Source organism: Spermophilus citellus (genome assembly GCF_964194105.1).
Source record: "Spermophilus citellus genome assembly, chromosome: 8".
Lineage (NCBI taxonomy): Eukaryota > Metazoa > Chordata > Mammalia > Rodentia > Sciuridae > Spermophilus > Spermophilus citellus.
This window is the reverse complement of record NC_138189.1, coordinates 72,170,941-72,197,884: the sequence shown is the minus strand read 5'-3', so window position 1 is coordinate 72,197,884 and position 26,944 is coordinate 72,170,941. Positions and strand designations below refer to the sequence as shown.

General features: G+C 36.2%; 1 protein-coding gene across 2 annotated transcripts in view; it reads right to left on the bottom strand.

Annotated features, from left to right (window-relative positions):
* Window positions 1-18,651, bottom strand: part of LOC308655043 (uncharacterized protein) — a 33,467-nt gene extending 14,816 nt beyond the window's left edge. For both annotated transcript variants that reach the window (XM_081304819.1, XM_081304818.1), the window contains exons 1-2: window positions 18,305-18,651; window positions 17,641-17,696 (exon numbers count right to left, since the gene is read on the bottom strand). In XM_081304819.1, coding sequence (XP_081160945.1) covers window positions 18,306-18,638 — 333 coding nt within the window. In that variant the 5' untranslated portion in view covers window positions 18,639-18,651 and the 3' untranslated portion in view covers window positions 17,641-17,696; window position 18,305. The remainder of the gene's footprint in view (window positions 1-17,640; window positions 17,697-18,304) is intronic.
* Between the last annotated feature and the right edge of the window lie 8,293 nt (window positions 18,652-26,944).

The window sequence follows — 26,944 nt, the reverse complement described above, 5'->3', positions numbered from 1 at the left end:
AACAGTAAAATTATTTGGTACAGCTTTTTTCTTTGAAATTAGAAAACAATGTTGCAATAATGGGACAACAGTGTCACCATGCACTGAATGGACATTATGAAGTGTTTTCTAGGTTCAGCAGTGAACACATGGAACCAAATTCTGAATAAGGTATCTCATGAAGGTTAAATTTGGATAAAGAGGCAGACAAATAAATACTGCACATAATGTCAATGGTCAGGTGTGCTAACTCTGAAGCTAACATTCAGGGGATAAAATCTTGAGACATTTTATAATTTTTGGACATGTTGTAGTTGTCATAATAGCTGTCACTCTTGCAAATCAAGATGCTCCCTCATATGATTATCATGGATGAGCCCTTGCCTAAGATACTGACCCCAAAGGAAGAATCTCTGGGAACAGCATTTTCATTTGGTTCCATTCCCCAGGTGGCGAAACTACAGTAGTCATGAATGTTGACAACATCAGTAATTTGTAGTAATTTTAACAGTTCTTATTGTGTCTATTCAAAAACCCTTCTAAGACGCTTAAGATATCAAAAGAGACTGATACCTTGATCAAAGTACATATGTGAAAGGATTGATCCTTAGTTGGATTCTTTGGCTACTACTGTGTATATGTATGTCTGTATAAATACACATGTACACATGAACATATTTTTTGTCATGGATTAATTCAGAATCCAAATGATTCTTAAATTTTAAGATTCCACCTAATTTATTTTTTTCTGCAAATAAGTGGTACTCTGAATGTACCTTCCAGGAACTGGGAGAGGAGATTGTGGATAGATTGAAGAGCTGTTTGCAAGGTCAGCCTTGGGGTCGGTGTACCAACTGTCCATCCATAGTCCTCGACAAGTGGAGACAATGCCCACAGAGACAATTTGTTCGTGACTGAAAATACATTTTTGTTGACACACTGGGATGGTGGTATGCTGGCATGTAGTCTAGTGGGTAGAGAACAGAAATGATCCAAAATACCCCCTACACAACACAATGATACAATCACACACACCACCAAGAGTTGTCTGTCTCAAATTTCAATGGTATTGTCATTGAGAACCCCTAGACTAAAATAAATAAATAAATGAAAGAGACCCCTGGATTAGTCTGAATTTGGAGTCTGTGAGTGAAACTGTCCTGAAAGCTACAGTAAGGTGAACACTGATATTGTAAAAAATAGCAGAGGGCAGTTTGTCCCAAGTTGAGGTTTACTTACATGTTTCCAGGTTCCCTTCAAGTACTTTGAGTTCCTGGTTTAGAAGCGTACCACATGCACCACAATCTATTGTGGTCTATTAGGATAGAGTGGGAGGTGGTCCGGTTCAAGCTATGCTTGACCATGATTGCACACATAGGTGAATACATAAATTTAGATGATGTAAGCTGTACTGTTTAGATGATGTAAACTGTACTGTGAAAAATCTGTTCTCGGGGAGAAGAAAAAACCCTAAGTGTCATGTGAAGAGAAAGAAAGAGCTTGTAGACATCTGTGGCTGGGTGGGTAGATAACAGCCTCAACCCTTTGACTTTGTGGTTTACACTGAGTCATGGTACAGATTGGAGTGTCACGGCAATATCTTTTCCCTTTTCCTTTCATGGAGTGCTGTGTGGAGCTCTTTTAAGCCTTAGAGGCTCATTTTCCATTCTCCACCCCTACCCAGGTGATATCTAATCTCTCTTGCCTGTCTTCAGCAAGAATCCCATTAGGTTTGCTTAGCCAGAACCCTTCTTGTCCCTGATGTTTCATCATACTGGTTTTCTATCTCACCTCCTTTTGGTTCTAAATTCTCATTTTTTTCCTATTGTATTCCAAATTGAGCTCAAACTATCTCCCCAGCTGCAAAACTCTATCGCAAAATCACTACAGCTATTGTGAGGGACACCCTATATAAAGTATGAAGGGTAAATTATACCACAGAGATATGCCATAAATATACAAGTTTTCAGGGCTAAAGGTGCCATGGGAAGAATGTCCTCTGAATGTTGGAACAGAGTGGGCACAGTAGCCTGAGGGAAGTCACCTAAAGAAGCCTCATAGGTGTCTGTTTTCAGAGGTAGAAGCAAGTCAGAAGAGTGGCCAAGTAGTGACCAAAGGGATCTGAGGCACCTTTGTAGGTGGGGCAGCAACACCTATGGTCTCACCTATGTTCTCAGGCCCACCCACAAGAGTATGTAAACTCTTCACCTTCTCTGTTCAACACCCTCATTTCTGATCTGATCTGAACTTCTGGAAGGCAGAACAGATCCTCTCCCCACATCCTCCCCAACTCCCATGTAAATTACCCACCATCACCTGAAAGGATAGAGATGTATCCCACTAAAAAGACTTCTGTCTTCAAAGTTTGTCTCTCACCTAACACCTCTGACTATGAGAAAGAAGGCTTGCTTCAGTGTTGGTCCTAATGGTCAGCTCTCAGTGTACGGCTTTGACTGAGAATGAGTTGACAAATTATGTCTTATTAAAGAATTTTTAGAGAAGTGTCCCAAAGTGGTCTAGTCATCCAATCATCCCCCACACCCTTAAGCTTTTTTCTCAGACATTATAATAGAGGATTAGCTTCCAACTTTCATGGGTTCTGCTTTTTACTTTTTAAATTTGTTTTTTCTTATAATCTTTCAAGTGCCTGCTGTGTGCCAGGAGCTGGAATGAGTTCTTAACTTACTTAATCCTCAACAGAATCTGAAAGAGGAAGTATTATTACCATCTACTGGAGAGAAAGCAGATCAGGGGCTCACTGGAGAAGGCTCAGAATGAGGTCAGGGTGGCTTAACCTCCACTTCCACTGTCCTCTTCACCTTGCACATGCCTGTCCTTGCTTGCCATTTACCCTCCACATGGAGTTTGTCTGCAGCCTCAGCTCTGCATACACTAGAGACTCAAATAATCACCACAGAGCCTTCCTGAAACCCACCCAGGGGCATTTCTGTCATCTTTTGAATGCACATTGCAGTGGCTGCTGTGGTTAATATGCTATATTTATTTAATAAGATGTTTAATCTTCACAACCACTCTTTAGGTACATGCTCTCTGCATGTTACTACCAACTCCAGGGCAAAGCCTCTGTGCATTTTATTTCCCTACTTCCAGAGGGAGGGATGTGCAGAAAGTTTGAAATTTATATTAATTGCTGGAATAAATTGCTAATAGATGTTAAAAAACAGGCATGCTGACCCTCAGATTCAGAATGTTTATGTGTGATATGGAAGAATGTGCCATTGAAAGGCTTTATTTTGCGGGTGGGAGATACTTAAAAGCTAGAAGAGACCTATAATATTCAAAACCATGTCATTATTAAAAGTCAGAAATTAGCATCTTCATGGATAGAGTGTTTTATATCCATATTTTCATCTCTTCATCAAGCCATCTGCTTGCATAATTTTGTTTCTATTCTATAGACACCCACGGGCAGCCCTCCACTGGAAACAAACTTGGCTTGTCCTATTCTTATTTCTCAGGAAAGATCCAATGAGATGGCTGCAGATGTTCCCTCATTTAATCTTCACAACCACTCTTTAGGTACATCTTATTATCTGCAGAAAACTGCTCTACTATCACCTGTGAGCTAGCTGCCTTTTGTCAAGGAGCTGGCCTGGGCCTAGGCAGAATTCCTGTTCCCTTGGCTGCCTGGATTTCCTGGAAGCCACCTGCTGTGCTCTGCTGCCTGGCTGAGAGGTTTGGGTCCTCCAAATTTTCCTCCATACAGATCCTTTGCCCCCTCCCAACACCTGCAGTTTCTTCCCTCACTGGGTTACTGTGACAGAATCTGTAAGCCCTGGAAACTCCTCCCAGAAAGTTGCTATAGAAACTCCCATTGCGTGGAGGATGTGGTGTGAATCCTCCCAGCTGATGTAGGGAGCCGTGGGCAGTGCCCATGGCAGCTCTGAATAAAGCCCCTAGCATTTCTTACCCAACGTGTGCTGTCCCAGAGCGCGGAGGAGGAAGACACCCTCTTTCTTTTCTGTTCTGTCAACTCAAGGAAAAAGAGAACTTTCCCTATTTCATCTTGATAAAGGTAGAGGGCTCATGGAGCCCAGCCACTTCAGTTCAGAGAGTGATATTGAGGCCCAGAGTGGCCATCACTTGCCCAGCGTGTCAGAGATTTCTGATAGCCAAAGAAGGATAAAGTGATAACACAGCACTCCCTCTCCCTTGGCAAGATGCAGGTCAGTGGACCCTGATGGACAAGCTGCTTCTTGGCAAAGTCACACCTGCATCCTGGATCCAGACCTGTGGTAGCTGCCTTCTCAGAAAGCGCCCCCTGGTGGGAAGGGTCGGGCAGCCAGATGGAACTTGGGGCATTTAATCTCACATGTTGACAAATGACTGGATTTTTCACAGGGTTGCCTGTGAAATTGTCTCTTTTCACACAGTGCTTAAAATATCTTGTTGAAGGGAGGGTTTCACAGGGGAGAAGTGACAGATATATCCTGTTCTACATAATATGACTAATATCCCGCAAATGTTCACATGCATAAACTGGAGAATATCAGTCACAAAGAGCCTTGGAGATAAGGGCCTACTGGTCCATGTGAGGAATGGGAGGTGAGAAGGGATATAATCTCTCCAGTAAGGTAAAACTCCACTTAAATTAACATTATTGAGGACATACTGTGTGCCAGACTTTGTGCTGAGGATAGGACAAGCTTCAAGATATATCTAAGACATGATGGGATTTATAGTGTATTTAGGAGGTTAAAATATGGGCAAATATAATGTTTATAAGAATAGTTTTAAGATACCAAAGGAATGGTGGAGAACTAGTATAGTGGTAGAGCACTTTGCTAGCATGTACAAAACCTTGGGTTTGATCTCCAGCAACACCGAACAAACAAACAAAAAGCCAAAAAAAAGATATGAACTATGGAGTCCTGGAGAATAAAGGACTGGGTTCCCTATTTTATGGGTATAAGAGGTTTATTCTGAGAGGGCTTTGTTAGAGTTGTAAGTTCTGAGATTGACCACAACAAATCAGTGGTATTAGAATCCAGGTTTTTAAGAAGGCAAATATGAACAAATTTTAAAACAAAAAACACTGGAGTTAACAGAGAGATTTTAGAAAGAATTTATTATGGCTGATTATGTAGCTATGTATTCAAAGAATATTTGTTAATATCAAAAAATGCATCAGATTAAAGAGGAGGCTGCTCATCCTTCCTGCTCTGATCTGAATGTGTCTCTCCTAATTCATGTGTTGGAAACCTTATATCTAATGCAGCAGTGCTGGGATATGGGGCCTGATGAGAAGTGCTTAGGTCAAGATCAATGCTGCTACAAAAACCATTGTTCACTGTCTTTTGCTCTTCTGCTGTGTGAGGACACCCTCCTCTAGAGGGTTGGAAGCAGAGACCAGAAGCCAGTGCGTTGATCTTAGACATGCCAATCACCAGAATTGTGAGAATAGATATCTCTTCTTTATAAGTTACCAGTTTTAAGTACTTTATTATAACAAAACAAAACAGATTGAAACACCTCCCATCTCTAACTTAATGCAATGTTCAAAGGAGAGATAAGAGTATTTCATATTCAGAAAACCAGTCCAGAAAACAGGAAGCAGATGCCAGAGCAGACCTGTAAACTATCTAAAGTTCAATCTCTCACCTCAAACACAAACTATCAGCCTCAAAAGATCAAGATGGTTAAGCACAAACTGTAAACAATTACTGACTAATCACTAAGATATGCTGACCCAGAAGAACTCCTATGAAACCAGACTTAAAAATAAGCATAAGATTTTTTTTTTTAAATGAGCAGGACTCTTTAGTTGCATACTTTGGGGAGACCAACCAAGAGAATTAATGCAACAAGTCTGTAAGTTAGCAAAAATATTCCAAGACAGAAACAATAACTTAGGAAAGTAGTAGGGGTGGAATCAGAATCTAGAGGTGTTGTCATACGGGTGTGATCTAAATTTTCCAACTTATAACAACAACAAAACAGGAGAAAAATTGGACTCTAGAAACTACTTCTAATGGGGCCCAGTTGAGGACTTATTAGACAAAATATCAATGCAGCTACTATAAATATGTTTAAAACACTAAAGGAAATTGTGTTTAAAGACTACAAGGAAAGTATGTTGACCATGGCTTATCAAATGGAGAATACCAATAAAAAATTAGAATTTTTTTTAAAAAAAGACAAACAAATGAAAATTCTGGGGTTGAAAAATTCAACCACATATTTGTGTTGGCAGAAGATATAATAGGGAAACTAGAGGAGAGATAATACAGATCATCTAATCTGAATAACAAAAGGAATATTTTTAAAAATTGAACAGGGCCCTCAGAGAAGAGAGAAAGAGGTGAAAAATACTTGAAGACATAATAGCTAAAAAGCATCTCAAATTGTTTAAAATTAATCTACACATGTAAGAAGTTAAAAAAAATTTCAAAGAAATTCACACCTTGAAAAACATAAACAGTTTAAAGACAAATATTTGAAAGCAGCAAGAGAAAAATGACTCCTTAAGTACAAGAAGCCACAATAAAATTAAGATTTTATTCTGATGAGAATTTCCGTCATAAACAATAGAAGCTAGAAAGCAAAGTATTGAAAGGAAATAAGTCAGCCTAGTATTCTATAGTCAACAAAACTATCCTTCAAAAATAAAGATTAAAAAAAAATAACAAAATAAAGATAAAAATAAAGACATTCCCAGATAAACAAACACTGAAAAGAAATGACACCAGTGACTTGACACATGAGAAATTAAGTCAATATTTTTTTAAAAATTACATAGGTAAACATAAAAACAGTTTAAATGTATCATTTATTATATTCTTCTCTTAAAGAAAATTGTACATAATGATTATAATACTATATTTATTACTGTAGATTATCACATATTGATAAATGATACATGGATAGATAGGTAGATAAATTAACATTTTAGCATTATCATTTATCAATAGATGATAATATACAAATGGCAAAAATAGCACAAACAGATAGATATATAATAGCAAAAATGTCATGAAAAAGAAGAGTAATAGAGCTCTATTAGAGCCAAATATGTGTATTTTACTGGAATTAAGTTAGTATTAGTATTAAATAGATTGTCGTAAATTAAGATACATATTATAATTCTCAGATAAATCATTAAGAAAATCACCTTTAAAGTAAGGCAAAAACAATAGTTATAACAAAGGAATCAAATGGTGCAAGAAAAAATATTTACCACAAAAAAGACAGTAAAGAAGCCACAGGGGGATTAGAAAGACATACAAATCAAATATTAAAATGCAAGCTTCCATCACATAAATAGGTTAATGGAGCCAGGTGCAGGAACACATTCTGTAATTGCCTGAGGCAGGAGAATCACAAGTTCAAGGTCAGCCTGGGAAACTTAGCAAGATCCTGTCTCAAAATAAAAATAGAAATGGACTAAGGGTGTAGTTCAGTGGTAGAATGCCCCTGGTTAAATCACCTGTACCACAAAAAGTGTAAATAGATTGAACATCTCAATTTAAAAAAAAAAAAATCTGAGATTTTCGCACTAGATACAAATAATAAGTCCTAAGAAACACATGTTTGACCCAAGATATAAATAAGTTGAAAGTAATAGAATGGAAAAAGATACCCATGAAAATGGCAATTCTAAGAGATCTGAAGTGACTAGGCTAATAACAGACTACATGACAAGAGCATATCAAAATTAATGAAATGAAGCTAAAGCAGGGCTTAGAGGCAAAGTTGTAGCTTTAAGTGGCTTTATTAAAATGGAAGAAACTTCTAGTAAACATGTTAACTTTCCTAACATTTAAATAACTAGCACAGAAGAGAAAACTATATCTTCAATAAGCAGAAGAATGGAAATTTTTGAGATTAAAGAGGACACCAATTAGACAAAAGAAAATAATAGAGAATATCAATGAAATGAAATTTTTTAAAAAGTCAACAATAGTGCTGAAAGTTTATGGAGACTGGGGTTGAGGATGTGGCTCAGTAGTCAAGTGCCATTGAGTCAATCCCTGGTATCCCCCTCCCCCACAAAAAAGAAAAAGAAAAGGAAAAGACAATCATGAACAAAGGAGAAGACATCATGGGTGAGCTTACAGAAATAAAAAGACTATGAGGAAATACCACCAACACCTTTCTGCCAAAAGAGCAGATAATCCAGATGAATGCACAAATTCCTAGATACAAATTACAAAAAAAAATGACTTAAAGATCAGTAGAAAATGTGAATAGTCCTAAAATAAGTAATACCCTAAAAACTACTTTTCAAAATCCATCACAAAGAATAAAAACAGGCCTACAGGTCTTCAAAGATAGTTTCAGGGATTACAAAATTCTCAGTTTCAGAGACTAGAAGAGTTGCCAGTTATTTTCTATCAGTACTTAACATCTACTGATTTTATATTGTTTCTAGTCATGATTAACTTATAAGTAATATGACTCTTCATTTTACCTAGTTTGAAGACATACATCAATTCTTTCTTATCTGTAATTTCACTTTCCACAGTTTGAGTTATCCCTGGTCAACTGTGGTCTGAAAAAATTAAACAGATATTTTCAGAAATAAACAATTTATAAGTTTTAATTGTACATCATTCTAAGTAGCATAGTGAAATCTTGTACTGTCCCACTCTTCTTCCAGGACATGAATTATTCTTTTGTCCAGTGTATCCACACTATATATAGTACCTGCCAACTTGTCACTTAGTAGTTAGCTCTCTTATCAGGTTGAATACTGTAGTATTGCTTGTGTCCAAGTAATTCTTGTTTTACTTAACAATAGCCTAAAAGCCTGAGAATAGTGCTCTTTCCAACTCAGATATGACAAAGACAAGCTTCACAGTGCTTCCTTTAAATGAAAACATAAAAGTTCTTGACTTAATAAGGAAAGAAGAAATATATGCTTAGGTTACTAAGCTCTATAGTAAGAACAAATCTATCTGTGAAATTGTGAAGAAGGAAAAATGTGTGCTACTTTTGCTACTGCACCTTAAACTGCTAATGTTACATCCACAATGCATGATAAATGATGATTTAAGATAGAAAAGGCATTATATTATGGGGTTCAATGCTATCCTCAGTTATAAGCATCCAATTCGGGGGTACAGTCCTGTAATGTATCACCATGGATATAGGAGTTGGATATGTATGTAATCAACACACTTATATATACATATATCTTAAACATATTTAACAATATATAAAGTTTAAATACTATATATATAGTATATATATATATATATATATATATATATTTGTGTATATATATATATATATATATATATATATATATATATATATATAGTTATTAACAGGCTTAATAAGAGATACAGCATAATGAACACCATAGAGTATATAGTGTTCATTATGCTGTATCTCTTATTAAGCCTGTTTTGTGTATCTTCCTATTTTTTTACCCATCATTTCTAGAAGTTTCATGATGAGAGATTTTCCAGACTATCTAGTCTGCCAAGTTGCCGAAAATAGAAGTCTCATTTAAGTTTCTAATTATTCTGGAATCATGTTTTATTTATGGTGTGCCAGGGTATTACATGTTTTTAAATTATTTTTTAAAATTTTATGCATAAAGCCAAATGCTCCAGAACTATTTTTTTGAATAGTAAGCCTTTTTTTCCAAAACTTTACCTTCCTTTCTGTCTTGCACAATTGTTGAATTTTCCCGAAACCAGTGATCCTGGCGGGGGGGGGGGGGGCTACAAAAAAGTTTTCTCACCTTTTGTTCTAAGAAAGCACCTACTACAAACAACTACCTTCTCCCAATGAGTTAGATTAGGCGATGTCCCCTTATTTACCTATGACAGGGTCAGATGTAGATCTTTCAAATTCCTCCAAATGATTTTCTAGAGCCTGTGGCCCTTACACTCTAAATCATTTCTAGACTACTTAAAATACCTTATAAACAGCAAATGCTATGTAAATAGTTGTCATGCTATATTATTTAGGGAATAATGATGAAGTGGAAACGTCTATAATGTTTAGTACAGGCATAATTTTCTTTCTTTCTCTCTTTCTACCTTTAGTTGACTGAATATACAGATTAGGAACACAGAGTTATAGACATCCAACAACTCTCTTCCAAAACTTGTATCCCCACCCCTACCATAATTTTTTAAAAAATAAAATGTCACCTCACTAAGGCCAGATTTGTTTTTATTTGGCCTGTTACCATATTTTTTTTATGGTTTTCATTCTGGTCTCCCCATTTTTGTCCACTGATCTGGCTATCTATGCACATGCTAATGCCTTAGTTTTTAAAGTTTTTTAGTAATTCTTACTATATATTTCTCCCTTTTTCTTGTTATTTTCATGTGTTTGTTTCTATATGAATTCCAAAATCCTTGCTGGAAATTCATTGTAGATAGATTCATTGGAGATAGATTCTAAATGTGCACATGTAGACAGAACAGCCTGCATAATATGTGTCAAGGAAGAAAATCAAGATAGAGTAACTTTTGTTCAGGGCACTTGACTAAAAACCTACAGTCCACTGGAGGATCAGGTTTCAGTGTCTCCATGGGAGCTGACATTTGAACTGGGCAGCAGCCATATCTACCCAGGAAGTGAGTTGATCTTTGGATTGGGCCAAACTGAGCCATAGGTTTCCTGAAACATTAATAATCTCTGCTGGCCTTCTGTAGAATAGGCTCCTCCCCCAAAACTACCCAGAGACCAACCCCTTTGTTACCAGACACCTTAACTTTTGCCAGTACCAATCATAATTCCTGATTAACAAGTACAAGTGATATGATTGCCAACCCCCCTTGTAGTTTAAATCTATAAATACATCCACTATTTTGTGAAACCTCAGGACACAATTCAAGACTACTTACATTTCTGTCTCCTAGAATGCAATCCTAATCAGCCCCAAATAAATGTGATTTCTCTTTGTTCTCAACCAGGCTAAATTTTATTCTTGGTTGACATATCACATGATCTTCATGTCATCTTCCACCACCATGGTATGGCACAAATTTTTAAATAATTATTTTGTTAAACAAAAATGCCAGACTTTCCGTTTCTAGTCAGGAATTTAGGAGCTTAGAAATCATCATTTCTGTCCTAAATAAAAGAACACAGTTAAGAAAACTGAAAATCACCTCTTCTTAAATCCACAAGAGAATTGGGGTCACAGAGAAAACCATTGCCCTAAAAAATTGAAGGGGTGGACAGGCAATATTACTGGAGCAAAAACCTTGAAGCAGAAACTACCCCTATGGCCAGTACCAGGGTAGGAAAAGCCACACTGTTATTGATAAATGACTAGAGACAAATTTAAAAGTTAAAAACCCAAAGGGAACCTTGTCTTGGGAAGATGTCACTTTCTTGAATTTTACCTCCATGAGCCCTACTAAGTTCTCATGGTGAAAGTTACAGAAAAATTCTCTTAAATCCCAACAGCAGGAAAGGAAGAGTAGCTACTCTGAAATGTTCTCAGAGAATTCTGACCTTAACAAGGTCTGCCCTAATGAGACAGTATTTACCAACTGCCCAATGATGGGATTTGGCTTTATGAGAGACTAAATGTCCTGAGGAAAGGGAAATATCAGTGCTACTTCCCTCTAGCCAGTCTCTCACCTAAACCAGGAGGAGCCTAAGAAGCAGTTGTGAAGGTCAGAGTCCAAGGGCACAGGATCTCTAAAATACTGGGACCTAACTATAGAACTATAAAATGTTTCCCTTCCACCCACATCTTACCAGTACATTAATAAGGCTCCTGTATTAAAATGGAAATACTACTTGAAGAAATGGATGCCCTAGGCCTTATTTAAAAGAGTCTCTAGGAAACCTTTTCTCCGCACCACCAAAGAGAGAAAGAGAGAGAGAGAAAGAGAGAGAGAGAGAGAGAGAGAGAGAGAGAGAGAAAGAGAGAGAGGTACAAACAAGGACACAAGAAGAAATTCTAGCCTATGACATCTACAATACAGTACACAGTAAATGTAGCCTAACTTATAGACAGATAAATGTAAAACCTCACACAAAGGCTTCATTTATCTATCTCAGTTACCTTTTCCATGCCTGGCTGTATTAATAGTTTTCTGTCGCTATGATAAAATACCTGAGATAAACAATTTAATAAGGGAAAAGGTTTATTTTGATATATAGTTTCAGAACTTTCAGTCTCTCTCTTTGCATGTATGCCTGGGAGAGGAAGTTTCCTCTGGGAAGCAAAGAGAGAGACAGGATGGGGCCAGAGTCCCAATATTCCTTTCATGGGCATATCATCAATGATCTGTCTTCCTTCTATTAGGCCACACTTCTTAAATATTCTACCACTTCCCAATAATGCCACATAGTGGCACTTAACACATGGAGCTTTAGGGAACATTTCAGATTCAAACTATAGCATTGACTTTCAATAAAATCTATGTGTCATAATAAAAGACAAAGCACAGTTTGAAGAGACAGAGCAAGCATAAGAACCAGACTCAAAAATTTGTGGAAATTATCAGACCAGGAATCAAAATCAGCAAGGAGTAATATGTCACGGTTCTAACTGAAAAGTGGACAATATGCAAGAACAGATATATAATGTAACCAAGGAGTTGGAAACTCTGAGAATCACAAAGAAATGCTAGAGATCAAAAATACCATAATAGATACAAAGTGCATCTTTGCTAGGCTCCTAAGTATACTGGACCCAGTAGAGGAAAGAATCAGTGAACTTGAGGAAATACCAAAAACTTCCAAAGCTGAAATACAAACATAAACAACAACAACCAAAATCAAACATTTTTTAACAAGAAAGTTAGAACAAAATACTCAAGAAGTGTTTGACAATTACAAAAAGTATAACAAATATATAATGAAAATGCCAGAAATATAAGAAAGAGAGAAAGGAAGACAGAAACTATTTGAGGTAATAATGACTGAGAATTTTCCAGAATTAAAAACAAACACCACATCACCAACCACCAATCCAAGAAGCTCAAAGAGCACCACACCCAATGAATGTGGGGGAGGGGGTGTGGGGAACAGGACCTTACTTAGGTATGTCATATTCAAATAGCAGAAAACTGAAGACAAGAAGGAAATCTTGAAAAGTTATCAGAGGACAAACAAAAACAAAACAAAGGAAAATCACCCATAGAGAAACAAGGATAAGATTGATATCTGATACCTCCTCAGAAAACATTCAAGCAATAAGACTGGATTGATGTGTTTAGTGTTGAAAGAAAAAAAAAAGCCAACCTAGAACTCTGTACTCAGTAAATTCATTCTTCACAAAAAAGAAGTGAAGACTTACTTAGAAAAACAAAAATTGAATAAATTTGTCATGAATAGACCTGTCTTGCAAGGAATGTTAAAATAAGTTCACAAGAGAGAAGAAAAATGATAGTTTAGAAACTCTGATCCACATAAAAGAAGCCCAGTCAGGAAGAATTAAATGAAGATAAAATTAATAATTATTGTCAATATGTTGGTACTTTGTTGATTTTTGTAGATTGAGCTTGAATCTAGCAATTGACAACTTGAGCTCAGTGAATAGTTAGTTCTAAATGTGTTATCTTTAGATTCTTTGAGGAATTATGTAAAAAAATAAATTTGTCTATAAATGGCAACTCTCCTGCTTCTTTCTAATTCATATGACTCTTTTCTCATTGCTTTTGGTGAGATCTAGGATATTGTTAAAAAGAAATGATCATAGCATAAGTCAGGTTAAATTCTCTGCTATTATAATGAACTTTTTATCAGAAATGGCCTTTATGAACATTTCCAAGAATGATTGAAATAATCAAATCTTTTGTTCTTGTCATTTTGTTAATGCTATACGTTACACTGAGAAATTTTTTCAGTTAAACTATTCTTGGGATGAACCCTATATTTTCATATTGTGACTTCCCCCACATTACTATATTTAATTAAAATGAAATAGTCTATCTTTTGAAGGTTTTGGCATGAGGATTTTATTAGCCTCACGACATCAGTTGAATACCTTTGCTTCTCTATGTATTCTATGAAACAATTTGATTAAAATGCTAATCTCTTTATTATTAGAAAGCCTTACATGAAACACTGTAAGTTTGCCATTTGATGAGAGAATGTAGGTGAGGTTCAGAATTTAATTCCTGTAACTTTAATTGGACTGCACTTTATATATATGCTCTAGAGCATTATGTATTTAATTTTTTCACTGTAATGACAAACTATATTGTCTCATCTTTTATAACTTTTCATCTACTACTTGATCTGATGACATGGTCCTTCTAATATGATTTATTGGCACCTTCTTTCTTTTCTTTGATAAGTCTTGCTGATGTCTAGTAAATAACTAGTCTGTTTAAGAAACTAGTTCTCAGCTTGGTTGACATCTGCACAACTTCTTTTCTTCATATTTCACTAATATCTGTGTTTTATCTGTTTTTCTCTTTTTCATCGAGGTTCTTTTATCTTTTTTCTACACTTTGATTTGAAAAATTAGTTCAATAATGGTCAACCTTTCTTCTTTTCTAATGAATGCACTTGAAGTTTTAAAATTTCCTCTATATTATTTTTGCAACATCACTCAGGTATTGATATGTAGTCATTATTTATCATTCACTCATATATATTTCATTATTTCTATTGTTATTCCACAACTCCTTAAATTATTTAGCAGTGTGTTTTTTCACTTCCAAAAGAATATGGCTTTTTAGCTATATTTTACCATTGATTTTTATCTTTAAATAGTCATTAAAGACTATCTTCTTATGTATATTAAATTGATTATTTGGTATTCTTTGAGATTGGCTTTGAGGTTTGGTACCATAGAACTTTGGGAAAAAAATTATATGGTCTCTAATTGAGTGCAGTCATAGGTATACTCATTATTGTATTTCACTGCATAATCATTGCAGATTTTATGCTACTTTTTTTCAAAAAGTAGAATAGAATCATGGGAAGCTTTTTAAAAAATATGTGCTGGTATTACTTAAAATCATTTATTAATAATCTCTCTTTGGTGCAAGATTAGGATACACAAAATATTCGTTAATATAAGTTAATATGGTGGTGGCAATTATGCTATAATATGATAATTCAAGCTTGTTTATTGTATTTTTCAAATGTTTATTCACCCTTACTAATTTTTGGTCTGATTTACTTCATCATTACTAAATTTTCTGCAAACTTAAGGGTATATCAAGTTTTGTAGGGATTCTATACATTTTTACTTTAATAATGCTCAATTTGCATGGTTTAAGTGAATATTTCAACATCATATATATGTTTAAAACCCATTTATTTACTCATATCTGTGACTCAACTATTATGTGTTTTGCATGTTTTAAAATTTGTTTGTTGATATTTTTCTCATTGATTTGAAAACATTAAAAAACTAATATTTTTTTCTGTCATATAACATGTACATATGTTCCACAGTGTGTAATTTCTATTTTAGTTTGGCCATACTAAGCACATAAAGCATAGAATCAACTTGTCAAATTTCACAACATACCAAATTTGCTGAAATTTTAGTTGGGATAATGTTGCAATATTGTTTCTAATCTATGAACATAGTATATCTTTATATTTTTCATATGTAATGGAAAACAGAAAGCTATAAAGAAAAAGTAGAAATTAATAGAAAGTAAACATAAAATATGGGAAATTAACTTTTTTAATACCAGTTTTTATGAAGCTTTGTCAGAGTATTATCTACACTCCCCAGATAATTTTATGAGGCTATCAAAATTCCCCCATTTGACCCAGCTATCAGGGTCTCTACCCAAAAGACTTAAAAACAGCATACTACAGGGACACAGCCATATCAATGTTTATAGCAGCACAATTCACAATAGCTAAACTGTGGAGCCAACCTAGATGCCCGTCAGTGGATGAATGGAGAAAAAAAAAGTGGTATATATACACAATGGGATTTTACTCAGCAATAAAAGAGAATAAAATCATTTGCAGGTAAATGGATAGCATTGGAGAAGATAATGCTAAGTAAAGTTAGCCAAACCCCAAAAAACAAATATCAAATGTTTTCTCTGATATAAGGAAGCTGACTCATAATGGGGTAGAGAGGGGAAGCATGGGAAGAACAGATGAATTCTGGGGGGCAGAGGGGTGGGAGGGAAAGGGGGGGGCAGGGGATTAGCAAGGATGGTGGAATGTGATGGACATCATCATCCAAAGTACATGTATGAAGATACAAATTGATGTGAACATACTTTATATACAACCAGGGATATGAAAAACTGTGCTGTATATATGTAATAAGAATTGTAATGCATTTTACTATCATTATTTTTTAAAAAAATCAATAAAAATTCAGATATCAAAAACTTTCAAGGTTAAAAATTGATAAATCCTTGATAAAACTAATTGTAAATAAAATAGCAAAAAAATCAGAACTAAAAAATTGCCAACTATCACACTTGAAATAGGCTAAGAAACTATGAAGAGCCCTACAAACATTTAAATATAGATGAATTAGCCTTCCAATAAAAACAATGCAGGCCTGATTTCTTAACCCTGGAAGTTATCAAACAGTTGTGGAAAAATAATACCAACATTTTTTTCCATTCTAAGGATTGAACCCAGGGCCTTGTGCATACTAGCCATTTGTTTTTAAATTTTTTGTAGTGGTAGATGGACAGTATGCCTTTGTTTTATTTATTTTTTTTTGTATGGAGTGCTAAGGATTGAACCATTTCTCACACATGCTAGGCAAGTGTTCTGCCACTGAAGCACAGCCCCATCCCCCCAATGCCCTTTTTAAATATAATTTTTGAGATGGTGTCTCCCTACAATTGTCCATAGATGGCTGATTCCATTCCTCAGGATTCAAAGTAAGGCAGGACATCATGGCAGAAGAATGTGGTAGAGCAAAGTGGCTCAGAACATTGCATTAGGAAGCAGAGAGAGACTCCCTTTACCATGGACAAATATATACCACAAAGGCACACCCCAGATGATGCACCTCACCCTACCTGCCCACAGTTAATCCCTATCAGTGAATTAATGCACTACTTAGGTTAAGATTCTCAAAACCTAATAATTTCCCTTCTGAACTTTCTTGCATTATCTCACAATGAGCTTTTTGGGGACACTTCATATCTAAACCATAACAGAGTATTTTTTATATATATGTATATATAAAAACATATGTATATATATACATATATGTATATATGTGTAAAGAAAATTACAAAGAAAATGTAGAAAAATATATATATGTATATAATAAACATATATATATTTTATATTATATATATATCCATTTGCTACAAATAATGAGGCTAGCAAAATCCAGATACCAAAACCTTCCAAGGCTAAATTGAAAAAGATGATTCAAAGTCCATTTTCCTTATGCATTTAAGTAAAATATTCTTTAAAATATGGGAAATTTAGATCAATCAAATTTTTTTAAAGTTTTATAAACCAAGTTGGTTTTAGCCCAGGATTTCAGTATTGATCTTATATGAAGAACCAAATATCTGGGTGTGGTGGCAAATGCCAGTAATTCCAGTGACTTGGGGAGCTGATGCAAGTTCAAGGCCAGCCTCAACAACCTAACAAGACCCTCAGCAACTAAGCAAGACCCTGTCTCAAAATAAAAAGTAAAAATAAAACATACTTGGATGTAGCTCAGTGGTAAAGCACTCTGGGTTCAATCCCCAGTGCCAAAACAAACAAACAAAAACGAGGAAGATAGAAAGGAAGAATCAGTAAACTTACTTATCAAAGGGCTGGGACTGTAGCTCAGTAGAGGCCCTGGGTTCAAATCACCAGCACTATAAAAATGACAAACCAAAAAGGAAACTTAATGAAGAAATATTGAAACCTTACACTTGGATATCAGAAGTAAAACAAGGATTTTTGCTTATACTAGCATATTTTATCCAGAAAAAAAAATAGAGTGATTAGAAAGTAACAGATGCAACTGCCATTACCTGCAGATTATTATGTAAATAGAAAATTCAAAAGGATCTAAAGATAAACTCTTACAGGGAATAAATTTATATTTATAATCATACAAATCTTAATTGTATTTTTGTTCACCCACCATAGTTATAAAATAAAATTTATATTAGCTTTCATATACACAAAAATAGCCAGCTAGATTATAAATAAAAGATAATATGCCTTTTGCAGTATAAAAATAAAATAAAGTACTAGAAAGTGCCTTAACTCAAAAACAGCAACACCTAGGTGAGGAAAACTATTTGAAAAACAAGAATCTTTAGACAGATACAAAATTTGACTTGAACAAATATAAACACATGTCAGGTTGTTAAACAGGAAAGCACAGAATCATAAAGATCTCACTTCTATGGTATTTTTTCCAATTTAATGTGAGACTATGTGTGAATGAATTGGACAAGGTGATTATAAAGCTTACATTAAGAATATGCGTCTCCTCGCCGGCCTGCGGCCTCGGTGCCCGTCCTCAGCTCGCGCGGCCCACGACCGCGTCCGGGCCTCGGCCTCGCCAGGGCGCCCGCGCGGATTGGGCGGGCCTCGCAAGCGACGGCGGCCGCCGCGGCGCTCTCGGGCGCGGGCGCCCCTCCCGCGGGCGGCGGGCCCGGGGGAGGCGGGTCCCCGCCGGGCGGCTGGGCGGTGGCGCGACTCGAGGGCCGGGAGTTTGAGTACCTCATGAAGAAGCGCTCGGTGACCATCGGGCGCAACTCATCGCAGGGCTCGGTGGACGTGAGCATGGGTCTCTCCAGCTCCATCTCGCGGCACCACCTGGAGATCTTCACGCCCCCAGGCGGCAGCCCCCGAGCCGGCGCAGCCCCGGACCTACACGGGCCGCGACTTCTACCTGCGCTGCCTGGGGAAGAACGGCGTGTTCCAGTGGCGCGGGGCGCCGCCGCTGCAGCTGCCTAGTGTTTCTAGGCAGACCCAACGTCTTTGTTTGTATGTGGTGCTGAGGATCCAACCCGGCCCTACGCATGCCAGGGTATCACTGAGCTGCTAAGCACCTGGCTAAATTACTGAAGCTGACTTTGAACCCATGATCCTCCTGCCTCTGCCTCCTGAGTTGCTGGAATTACAGGATTGTGCCACCACGCAGGACTACTGGCTATTTTTATATTGAATTTTCTTACCTCCAGACTAACAAAGAATCCAGAAGCTGAGAAAGAAGAACTGCCCAGAGTAAGACTGGAAAACCACCAGAAAATTACCTTTCAAAACTAGCATTTGGGATTTTGGGGAATACTAGAATCTATTTTTTCTTTCTGTATCAGATGGGACTATTAATTGATGGTAGTCTTTATATTGCCTGTCAATCACTCAGTAGAGTTTGTATTTGTAATAGACTCCATTTCATGCTTTGAACATAACTCTTGCTATTCTGCCACCGAGACTTATTTTAAAATTGACTTAATTTTTTTTCCTTTCCATTCTTCTCCCCCTCCATAACCTTGGGAAAAGCAAGATTACCCTTCCTGCCATCCTAGATACAGTTATCTATCTTTATGTACACACACACCGTACTGAAGTAATTTGGATTTGGGGATGGTTCCTGAAGACTAAGAAATGGCTATCTCTCAAGTGTACAAGTGAATCATGACCCCTGAGAAGGTACAGCCCGAATGTGACCTTACACTCACCTCTTTTAAAGCTCTCTGTTCTTCTGATGGTCAAAATCACAGCCTCTGGGACAGAGTCCCCTGTATTTCTCTTTAGCTAGCAAAGCAATAAAGTTATTTTTCCTTTTTCTCAAAAAAAAAAAAGAATATGCAAGGGGGGCTAGTGTTGTAGCTCAGCAGTAGAGCGCTTGTCTAGCATGTTCAATCCTCAGAACCACATAAAAGTAGCTAAATAAAATTAAGGTATTGTGTTCAACTACAATTAAAAAATAAATATTAAAAAACATGCAAGGAAGAATAGACAAGTTCGTCCTTAAAGAGTTGCAACAGACCCACGATGGTGATGGCCTGAGGCCTGGGGTTGACCACTAACTGGCCCCTGACAGGGAAGAGCGCTGGCAGAAACCCCACTTGTTCCTCAGCAGGGCTTTTGCTTGGCTGTGTGGGACCCTGGTGGCCACCAGAGGGAGATCTTGAGGCTGTCTTTGCAATACAAATTGTCATTTGCCATCAAAAAAGAAGAACCAGAAACTTTGGATGATTACAGGGCTGGGACAAAAACTGTAAAAACAAACAAAAACAAAAAACAGAAACAGAAATCCTGGGGCTTCTTTATGTTCCAGAAAGCAAGTAAGCTATTAGAGACTAACAGGACTATGCCAAAAGGACTTTGGATGCCAGGCACAGTGGCACATGCCTGTATTGCCAGTGAGGCAGGAGGATCGAAGTTCAAGGCCAGCTTTAGCAATATAGCGAGACTCTAAGCAACTTAATCATACCCTGTCTCAAAATAAAAAATAAAAAAGACTGGGAATGTAGCTCAGTGGTAAAGCACCCCTGGGTTCAAGCCCCAGAACAACAACAACAACAACAAAAAGATATCGGAGCCAACCTGAGGCCTAAGAAGAATAACTGATTCACAGAAAGTAAAACAGCTCTTGATATAACTTTATCTATGTCTATATTCAAGATTTTATTATAACACTTAAGAATTTTAAAATAAAAGCATTTTAACACCTCCCCACACACACCCAGTTACCATTAGAAATTACAAGGGTACCAACACTTTACTATTAAAACTGACAACAAAATGAATCACACATTTAACTTGCCTTTCTTGTGTGAATTGTTTTTCAGGCTAACTATGTAGATGATGAAAGAAAATTCTTCTTCACAGGAAAAAAAACAGAGAAGAAATGCAAAAAACAAACAACAACAAAAATTTCATAATTCACTATAAAATAATGGAACTGGGAAATGGTAAATCCTGAAAACACAACAACAAAAATAAAGATTTTAGGTAAACGATTGGCAGAGGACTTCATAATAGAGGGATCAGCTGAATAATCTCTAAAAGATCAATCTTAGCATTATCAAACATGGGACAACCCTCTGACATGACGTGACAGTACCTATGTGAAGTTCACAGTACCTGTGACATGTTCTTCCCCAAAAAGTTAAGCTAGTTTCTTAGTCCATTTTGTGTTGCTATAAAAATAAAAACACGGAGACTGCTGATTTATAAAGAAAAGATATTAATTTGGCTCATAATTCTGGCAGCTGGAAGGCCCAAATAGCATGGTGCCAATATCTGGAGCAAGCCCTCTGACTAAGTCACAACATAACAAATGGCATCACATGGCAGAAGAGCATGGGAGGGAATTCACATAGCAAGAAAGTGAACTAAGAAAGTTAAACTCACTTAATAACAACCCATTCTTACAAGACTTTACCCATTCTTGTGAGACAGCATAAGTTCCTTCATGAGTGTGGCATCCACATGACCAAATTAATTCCCGCTCTCCCCCACTTCTTAAAGTTTCCACCACCTTGATTGCCACACTGGGATTCACACTTTCAGCAAGTGAACCTTTGGGTGAAAAAAACACATCTAAGCCATAGTAGCTGGAATCAAAATCAAGCCTGTTTACAGAAAATTAGGTAAAAGGGAGGAAGAAAGGCAAGGAATGACACAATAAAAATAGAAAAATGACAGCATTAGATGATACCATAAGGAAACAATCAGCCACTTAAGAATGCAGTGTGTGTGTGTGTGTGTGTGTGTGTGTGTATTTATCTGATGAAGATGGCTTTGCAGAATGGTTGGAAGAGTATGGACTTTCTAATAAATGGTGCTGGGACAGGGAGATATGTATGCAGGGAAATTATATTGTATGTCTAATTCACAGTCCACTGAAAAATCATCTTCCAGTGGATTATAAACCTAAGGTGAAAAGCAAAGCAATTAAATTTAAAGAGCAAGTATAGGAAATTAATATTATAATCATAAGGTAGTAAAGATTTCTTAAGTGATACAGGATAGTCAGAAATAAGAAAACAAATCTGCAGGGAGTTGAAATTTTTCCTGGGATTATATTCTGGTCCATGTTGGTCTATAGCAGTGTCTTTCTAACTTTTTATGCATTGATCTAATGTACGTATATACAAATGTGCATACACACACACAGAAAAAAACACCCACATATGCATGCATGCACAAACACTCATGCATACACATTGATACAAAACAACTTTATCTGTGATGTGTTCAAATGTTTTGTTTTTACAATATATCATTCTGATCTATTTGTTAAAATAATCTTTGTAATCCATTAAAATAAATATGAGCAATTAAAGGAGGTATAACACTCTATTTGAAAAGCATTGACCTGGGCTGGGGCTGGGGCTCAGTGATAGAGTGCTTGCCTGGCATGTGTGAGGTACTGGGTTTGATCCTCAGCATTACATAAAAATAAATAAATAAAATAAAGGTATTGTGTCCATCTACAACTAAAAAAAAAATTAAAAAAAATAAAATCATTGACATAAAACAAGAATTTTAACATGCAACTCCAGAGCAGAAGAATAGAGGTAGCCTGCATACAAGGCTGAGGGGGAGGCTGGTTGAAAACCACCTCATTGATGTGCACCAGAATGGGTGAAATGTGGCTCTCTCAAGCTCAGCTCAGGAGAGACTACCAAAAAAAAGGTATCTCTACAAGTCCTTTCTGCATTGATATGCCCTGAATACAGGCCTAAAAATTCTCAAAAATTAGTAAATCTCTCAGGGTAAAAACTATTATGAATGCATATAAATAGAAACAATGAACTTCAGAATCAGATTCATCAAGCCTGAGATACTGGAATTATTCTTCAGAATATAAAATACATGTTTAATATATGTAAAGACATAAAAAAGGGGTGGAAAGTAGGATAAAGGAAGATGAAACTGTAAAAAAAAAAAATAGAGCCCATTTTAAAGTAACAAACCATTTCCTAGAAATGAAAATCTAATAATAGAAATTAGAAACCCTATGGATGACTTAAGCAACAGATTAAGCTCAGATGAAGTAAAAGCCAGAGAATTGGAAAAAATCTATAAATAGTCCAGATTGCAACATAGAGAGACAAAGACATACAAAATTAAAAAAAAAGAAATAGAAGAGGAAGAAGTGAAAAAGGCTTAACATATTTCAGAATTTGTTAGATAATCTGCTACCAAAATTACCAAAGGTAATTTTGAAAGTTAGATATATCTCCAGAAGTTATTTTAACAAAAGAGAAGAAAGAAGTGATGGCCAGGGAAAACATTTAAATTGAGGTGATAAAATATTAAGATATTCTAAAATATTAGACAATATTTGCGAACCACTAAGAAAGGAGATAATTGATTAGAACTAAAGAATTCTAAGGTATTTTTGTTGTTCAGTAGGATAAAGATAATGGTTAATTTTATACTTTGGTCATTAAATATTCATTTTTAAGACTTCTGAAGTATCTACTTAACAGAAACAGATTCAAATGAGGGAAATTTTGCAAGAGGGGAAATCTCAATGAACTTTAAAAATTGCAAGAAAGGAGGTGGGTAGAATAATGGGGAGGGAATAAATACTTCAAAATAATATTGTAGAAGTGAGTCCAATATAGAAAAAATCAATCCTAAATACAAAGAATCTTCCAGTTTTTGAAAAAGGATTTCAAGACTTGACTAAGAATCAAAATTCCAAAACATGTGTCAGTAGAGGATAAGTAAGAAACACTATATTAATAGTAGACAAATGAAACTGATTTGAAAGGCAGGAGTAGATATAATAATATTATATATTATAGGGACAGTAATAAAATAGCTTTAGAATATTGAGTACAAAAATTAAGAATGGATGAAAAAGAAGAAAAATCTATCATCAAAGTAAAATATTTTGATATACCTCTTTCTGAAGGTAACAGAGCTTCTCAACAGTAAAACAAAAAAATATGAAAAGAATAAAATAGTGATTAAAAATAAACTTCATCTAACCCACACATTAAGAAAGTGCTCCATCCATCTACTTTTATTTTATTTTTTTAAGAGAGAGTGAGAGAGGAGAGAGAGAGAGAGAGAGAGAGAGAGAGAATTTTTAATATTTATTTTTTAGTTCTCCGTGGACACAACATCTTCGTTGGTATGTGGTGCTGAGGATCGAACCCGGGCCCTCGCCTGGCATGCGAGCACGCTACCGCTTGAGCCACATCCCCAGCCCCATCCATCTACTTTTAAACACAAAGCATGTATCAACCTATGAAAGCAGTCTTATGTCAGCTCACAGAACTGTTATAATGAAGAACATTTCTCTTTCCTCAGTCACTTAAGTTAGACAGAAAAATAAAGAAATAAGAAGGAAGAGGAGGAGAACATGGTATGTTAGCCAATTTTCCAAAACTGTAACAAAATAACTGAGAATCTCAACTTTTAAGGAGGAAGTTTGATTTTGGCTTATGATTGTCAGTCCATGGTCACTAGTTTGGGGACCTGTAGTAAGACAGAACATCATGGCAGGGAGCACATGACAGAGCAAAACTGTCCACCTCATGGTGGTAAGGAAGGAGAGAGGGGGGCGGTAGAGAGAGGAGGGTGGAGAGGAGCAGAGGTCCCAATGTGCCTTTTAACAACACACCCTTGATGACTAATTTCCTCCAGCCAGGGCTCTCTACTTAAAAGTTTTTAACATCTCCCAATTGTGTCATCAGTAGGGGACCAAGCTTTCAACACACAAGCTTTGGGGGGGACTTTTAAGATCACAGCCCAAAGTAATTTACCTCCTGATGTGAGACACATGGTTCAAACTGTGTCACTGGAGACTGAACAAAGCAACTGTATAAAAAAGTACAGGCAGAGTATATGTAGGAAAACAACATGGCCGGATAACATTAGAGGCCCATGATTCTCACAAAACTTGAAGGAGCAAAGAAAGGGGTGGTGTTGGAAGTGAGCGAAGAGAATCTATGTAGACAGATGTAATGGATGTAGCTGGTGAAGACACTCATACAGAAAAGGAAGTGGAAGTAAACTCCACTCCCACCATTCCTTTTGATTCCATTCCAGGACACCTGTGAGACATACACAAGCAAAAGTCGGAGGATAATGGTGTCTTTGTTGAACTGAGCACACAATGTGGATGGAAGCATGCAGATGGTTCACCTCTTTTGCTTTTGACTCACAACTCACAGTAACCCAGTAATGATGAACATGCACTTCTTTATAGCTAATGAATTCAGAAGAAATGACAGTATAGAATATTAACATTTTCACACCCCCTAATGGAACAATGAGTGCAGGTGATGGTCATCATTGGCAGTTAAAACTATTAATTTACAGAAAAATTTATAATGGATGGATCATTCTGATAATACCTGATCCAATGTCATTATTAACATTATGAAAAAAGAGACAGACAATAGAGGACTCCTGTGTGTAATAGAAAGTATACCATAATAGAAAGTATACCATACTATACACTCTGGCATTCTTGCCCAAAATACTGAAGCTGAATCTAATCCAGACTAAATTTAGTCCACAAGGGCAGACTGTACTTAGGAAATACAAGGAACTGAAGGGTATGTTAAATACCCAAGGGCTGCAATCAGAAAACTGCATACTATGGAAACTGTATAGGGAAAACAACCCAATTTCATTAGCAAATATATTGCAAGATATGAAAAAGATGGATGAGGAAAACTACTGATGGATTTGAGACAGAGCCACACCATGTTTGTCATGTTGAACCTTTAATGGATCCTAATTGCAACAAACTAGCTATAAAATATTTTTGAGGCAATTGTGGAAGTTTGAACAGTGACTGGATACTTAGTGATATTAAGGAATTTTATTCCTTTGGGCATATGATTATACTATGTTTTTTTTTTTCTTGAAAAAAGAATCTATATATTTTAGTGATAACTATTGAATATTATGTATAATATTAATTGACTAAAATAACTCAGAAGTGGGTAGAGAAATGAATCAAACCAATAAAAACCATGAATTGTTGATTTTGAAACTGAATTAGTACATAGGAGTTTGTTATACTACTTTGAACGTCTTATGAATTGTCTATCACATAATCTCATGACCCACAATTGGCATTCAGAGGACATTGGGAGTTGGAGATGTCTACAGTAGAAGAAGAACAAAGGCCTCATGTGCTCCAAATTTTGTGCCGGTTACAGGTTTCCAGTCTTTAGTGAGCTTTGACTCTGGAGAGAACATAGAATCCTCAGTGAGAGAATGAGAGCAGATGGAGCTTGTCTGTAAAATTGAGAGGCCATGGTTGGGAGAAAGAATATGAAAATGCCCATTGAGTCATGGAAGGAAGGCAGAAGTGGAAAGTATATAACCTTAATCAGAGCCAAATACAGTCTTTTTTTGGTGTCCTCAGGAGTTTGGTTTCCAGGAACCCCCACTACCAAAATTCATGGATTATCCAGTCCCTTATATAAAATGGTATATTATTTGCATAGAGCCTATGCACATCCTCCTATATACTTTAAATCATCTTCAGATTACTCATAATACCTAATACAACATTAATTCTGGGTAGATAAATTGTTGTTATAGTGAATTGTTTAGGGTATAATGACAAGAAAAATGTCTGTTTTCATCATAGGTCTAACTACATAGTATGTAGTATATGACTGAAACTCAGGGGAACAATATTCAAACAATGAGTGCTGTTAAGAGACAGGATCCATGAAATGCTGGGGAGCTAAAGCAGGGTTTGCCCACATAGCACTTCACTGGCATGAATTTAGCATTGCACCTGGTGTACACCAAATTCAAGTTTTGCCTTTTGAAACTTTCTGGATTACTTACCCCTCAAATATGCAGATATGGAACCAACAGACATGGAGGATGACTATGTACTATTCATAGGCAAATAAATGTTATTGGAAAGATGATCAAATGTATATGCTTTATAAAGTCATGTACTCTGGAAACTTTAAAAAAGAATATTTTCCTATTTTTAGAACTATTTTGAAGTAGTACAAAAACTAAAGGAAAGAACTCTATCTACATGCATCAATTTGTGTACACCTTAGCAAGAAGATATTGAGTTTCAAAAGCAAGTTACAGGATACTACTTGCATGAAAATTATAAATATGCTAAAAAATGCACTATATCAGTGTT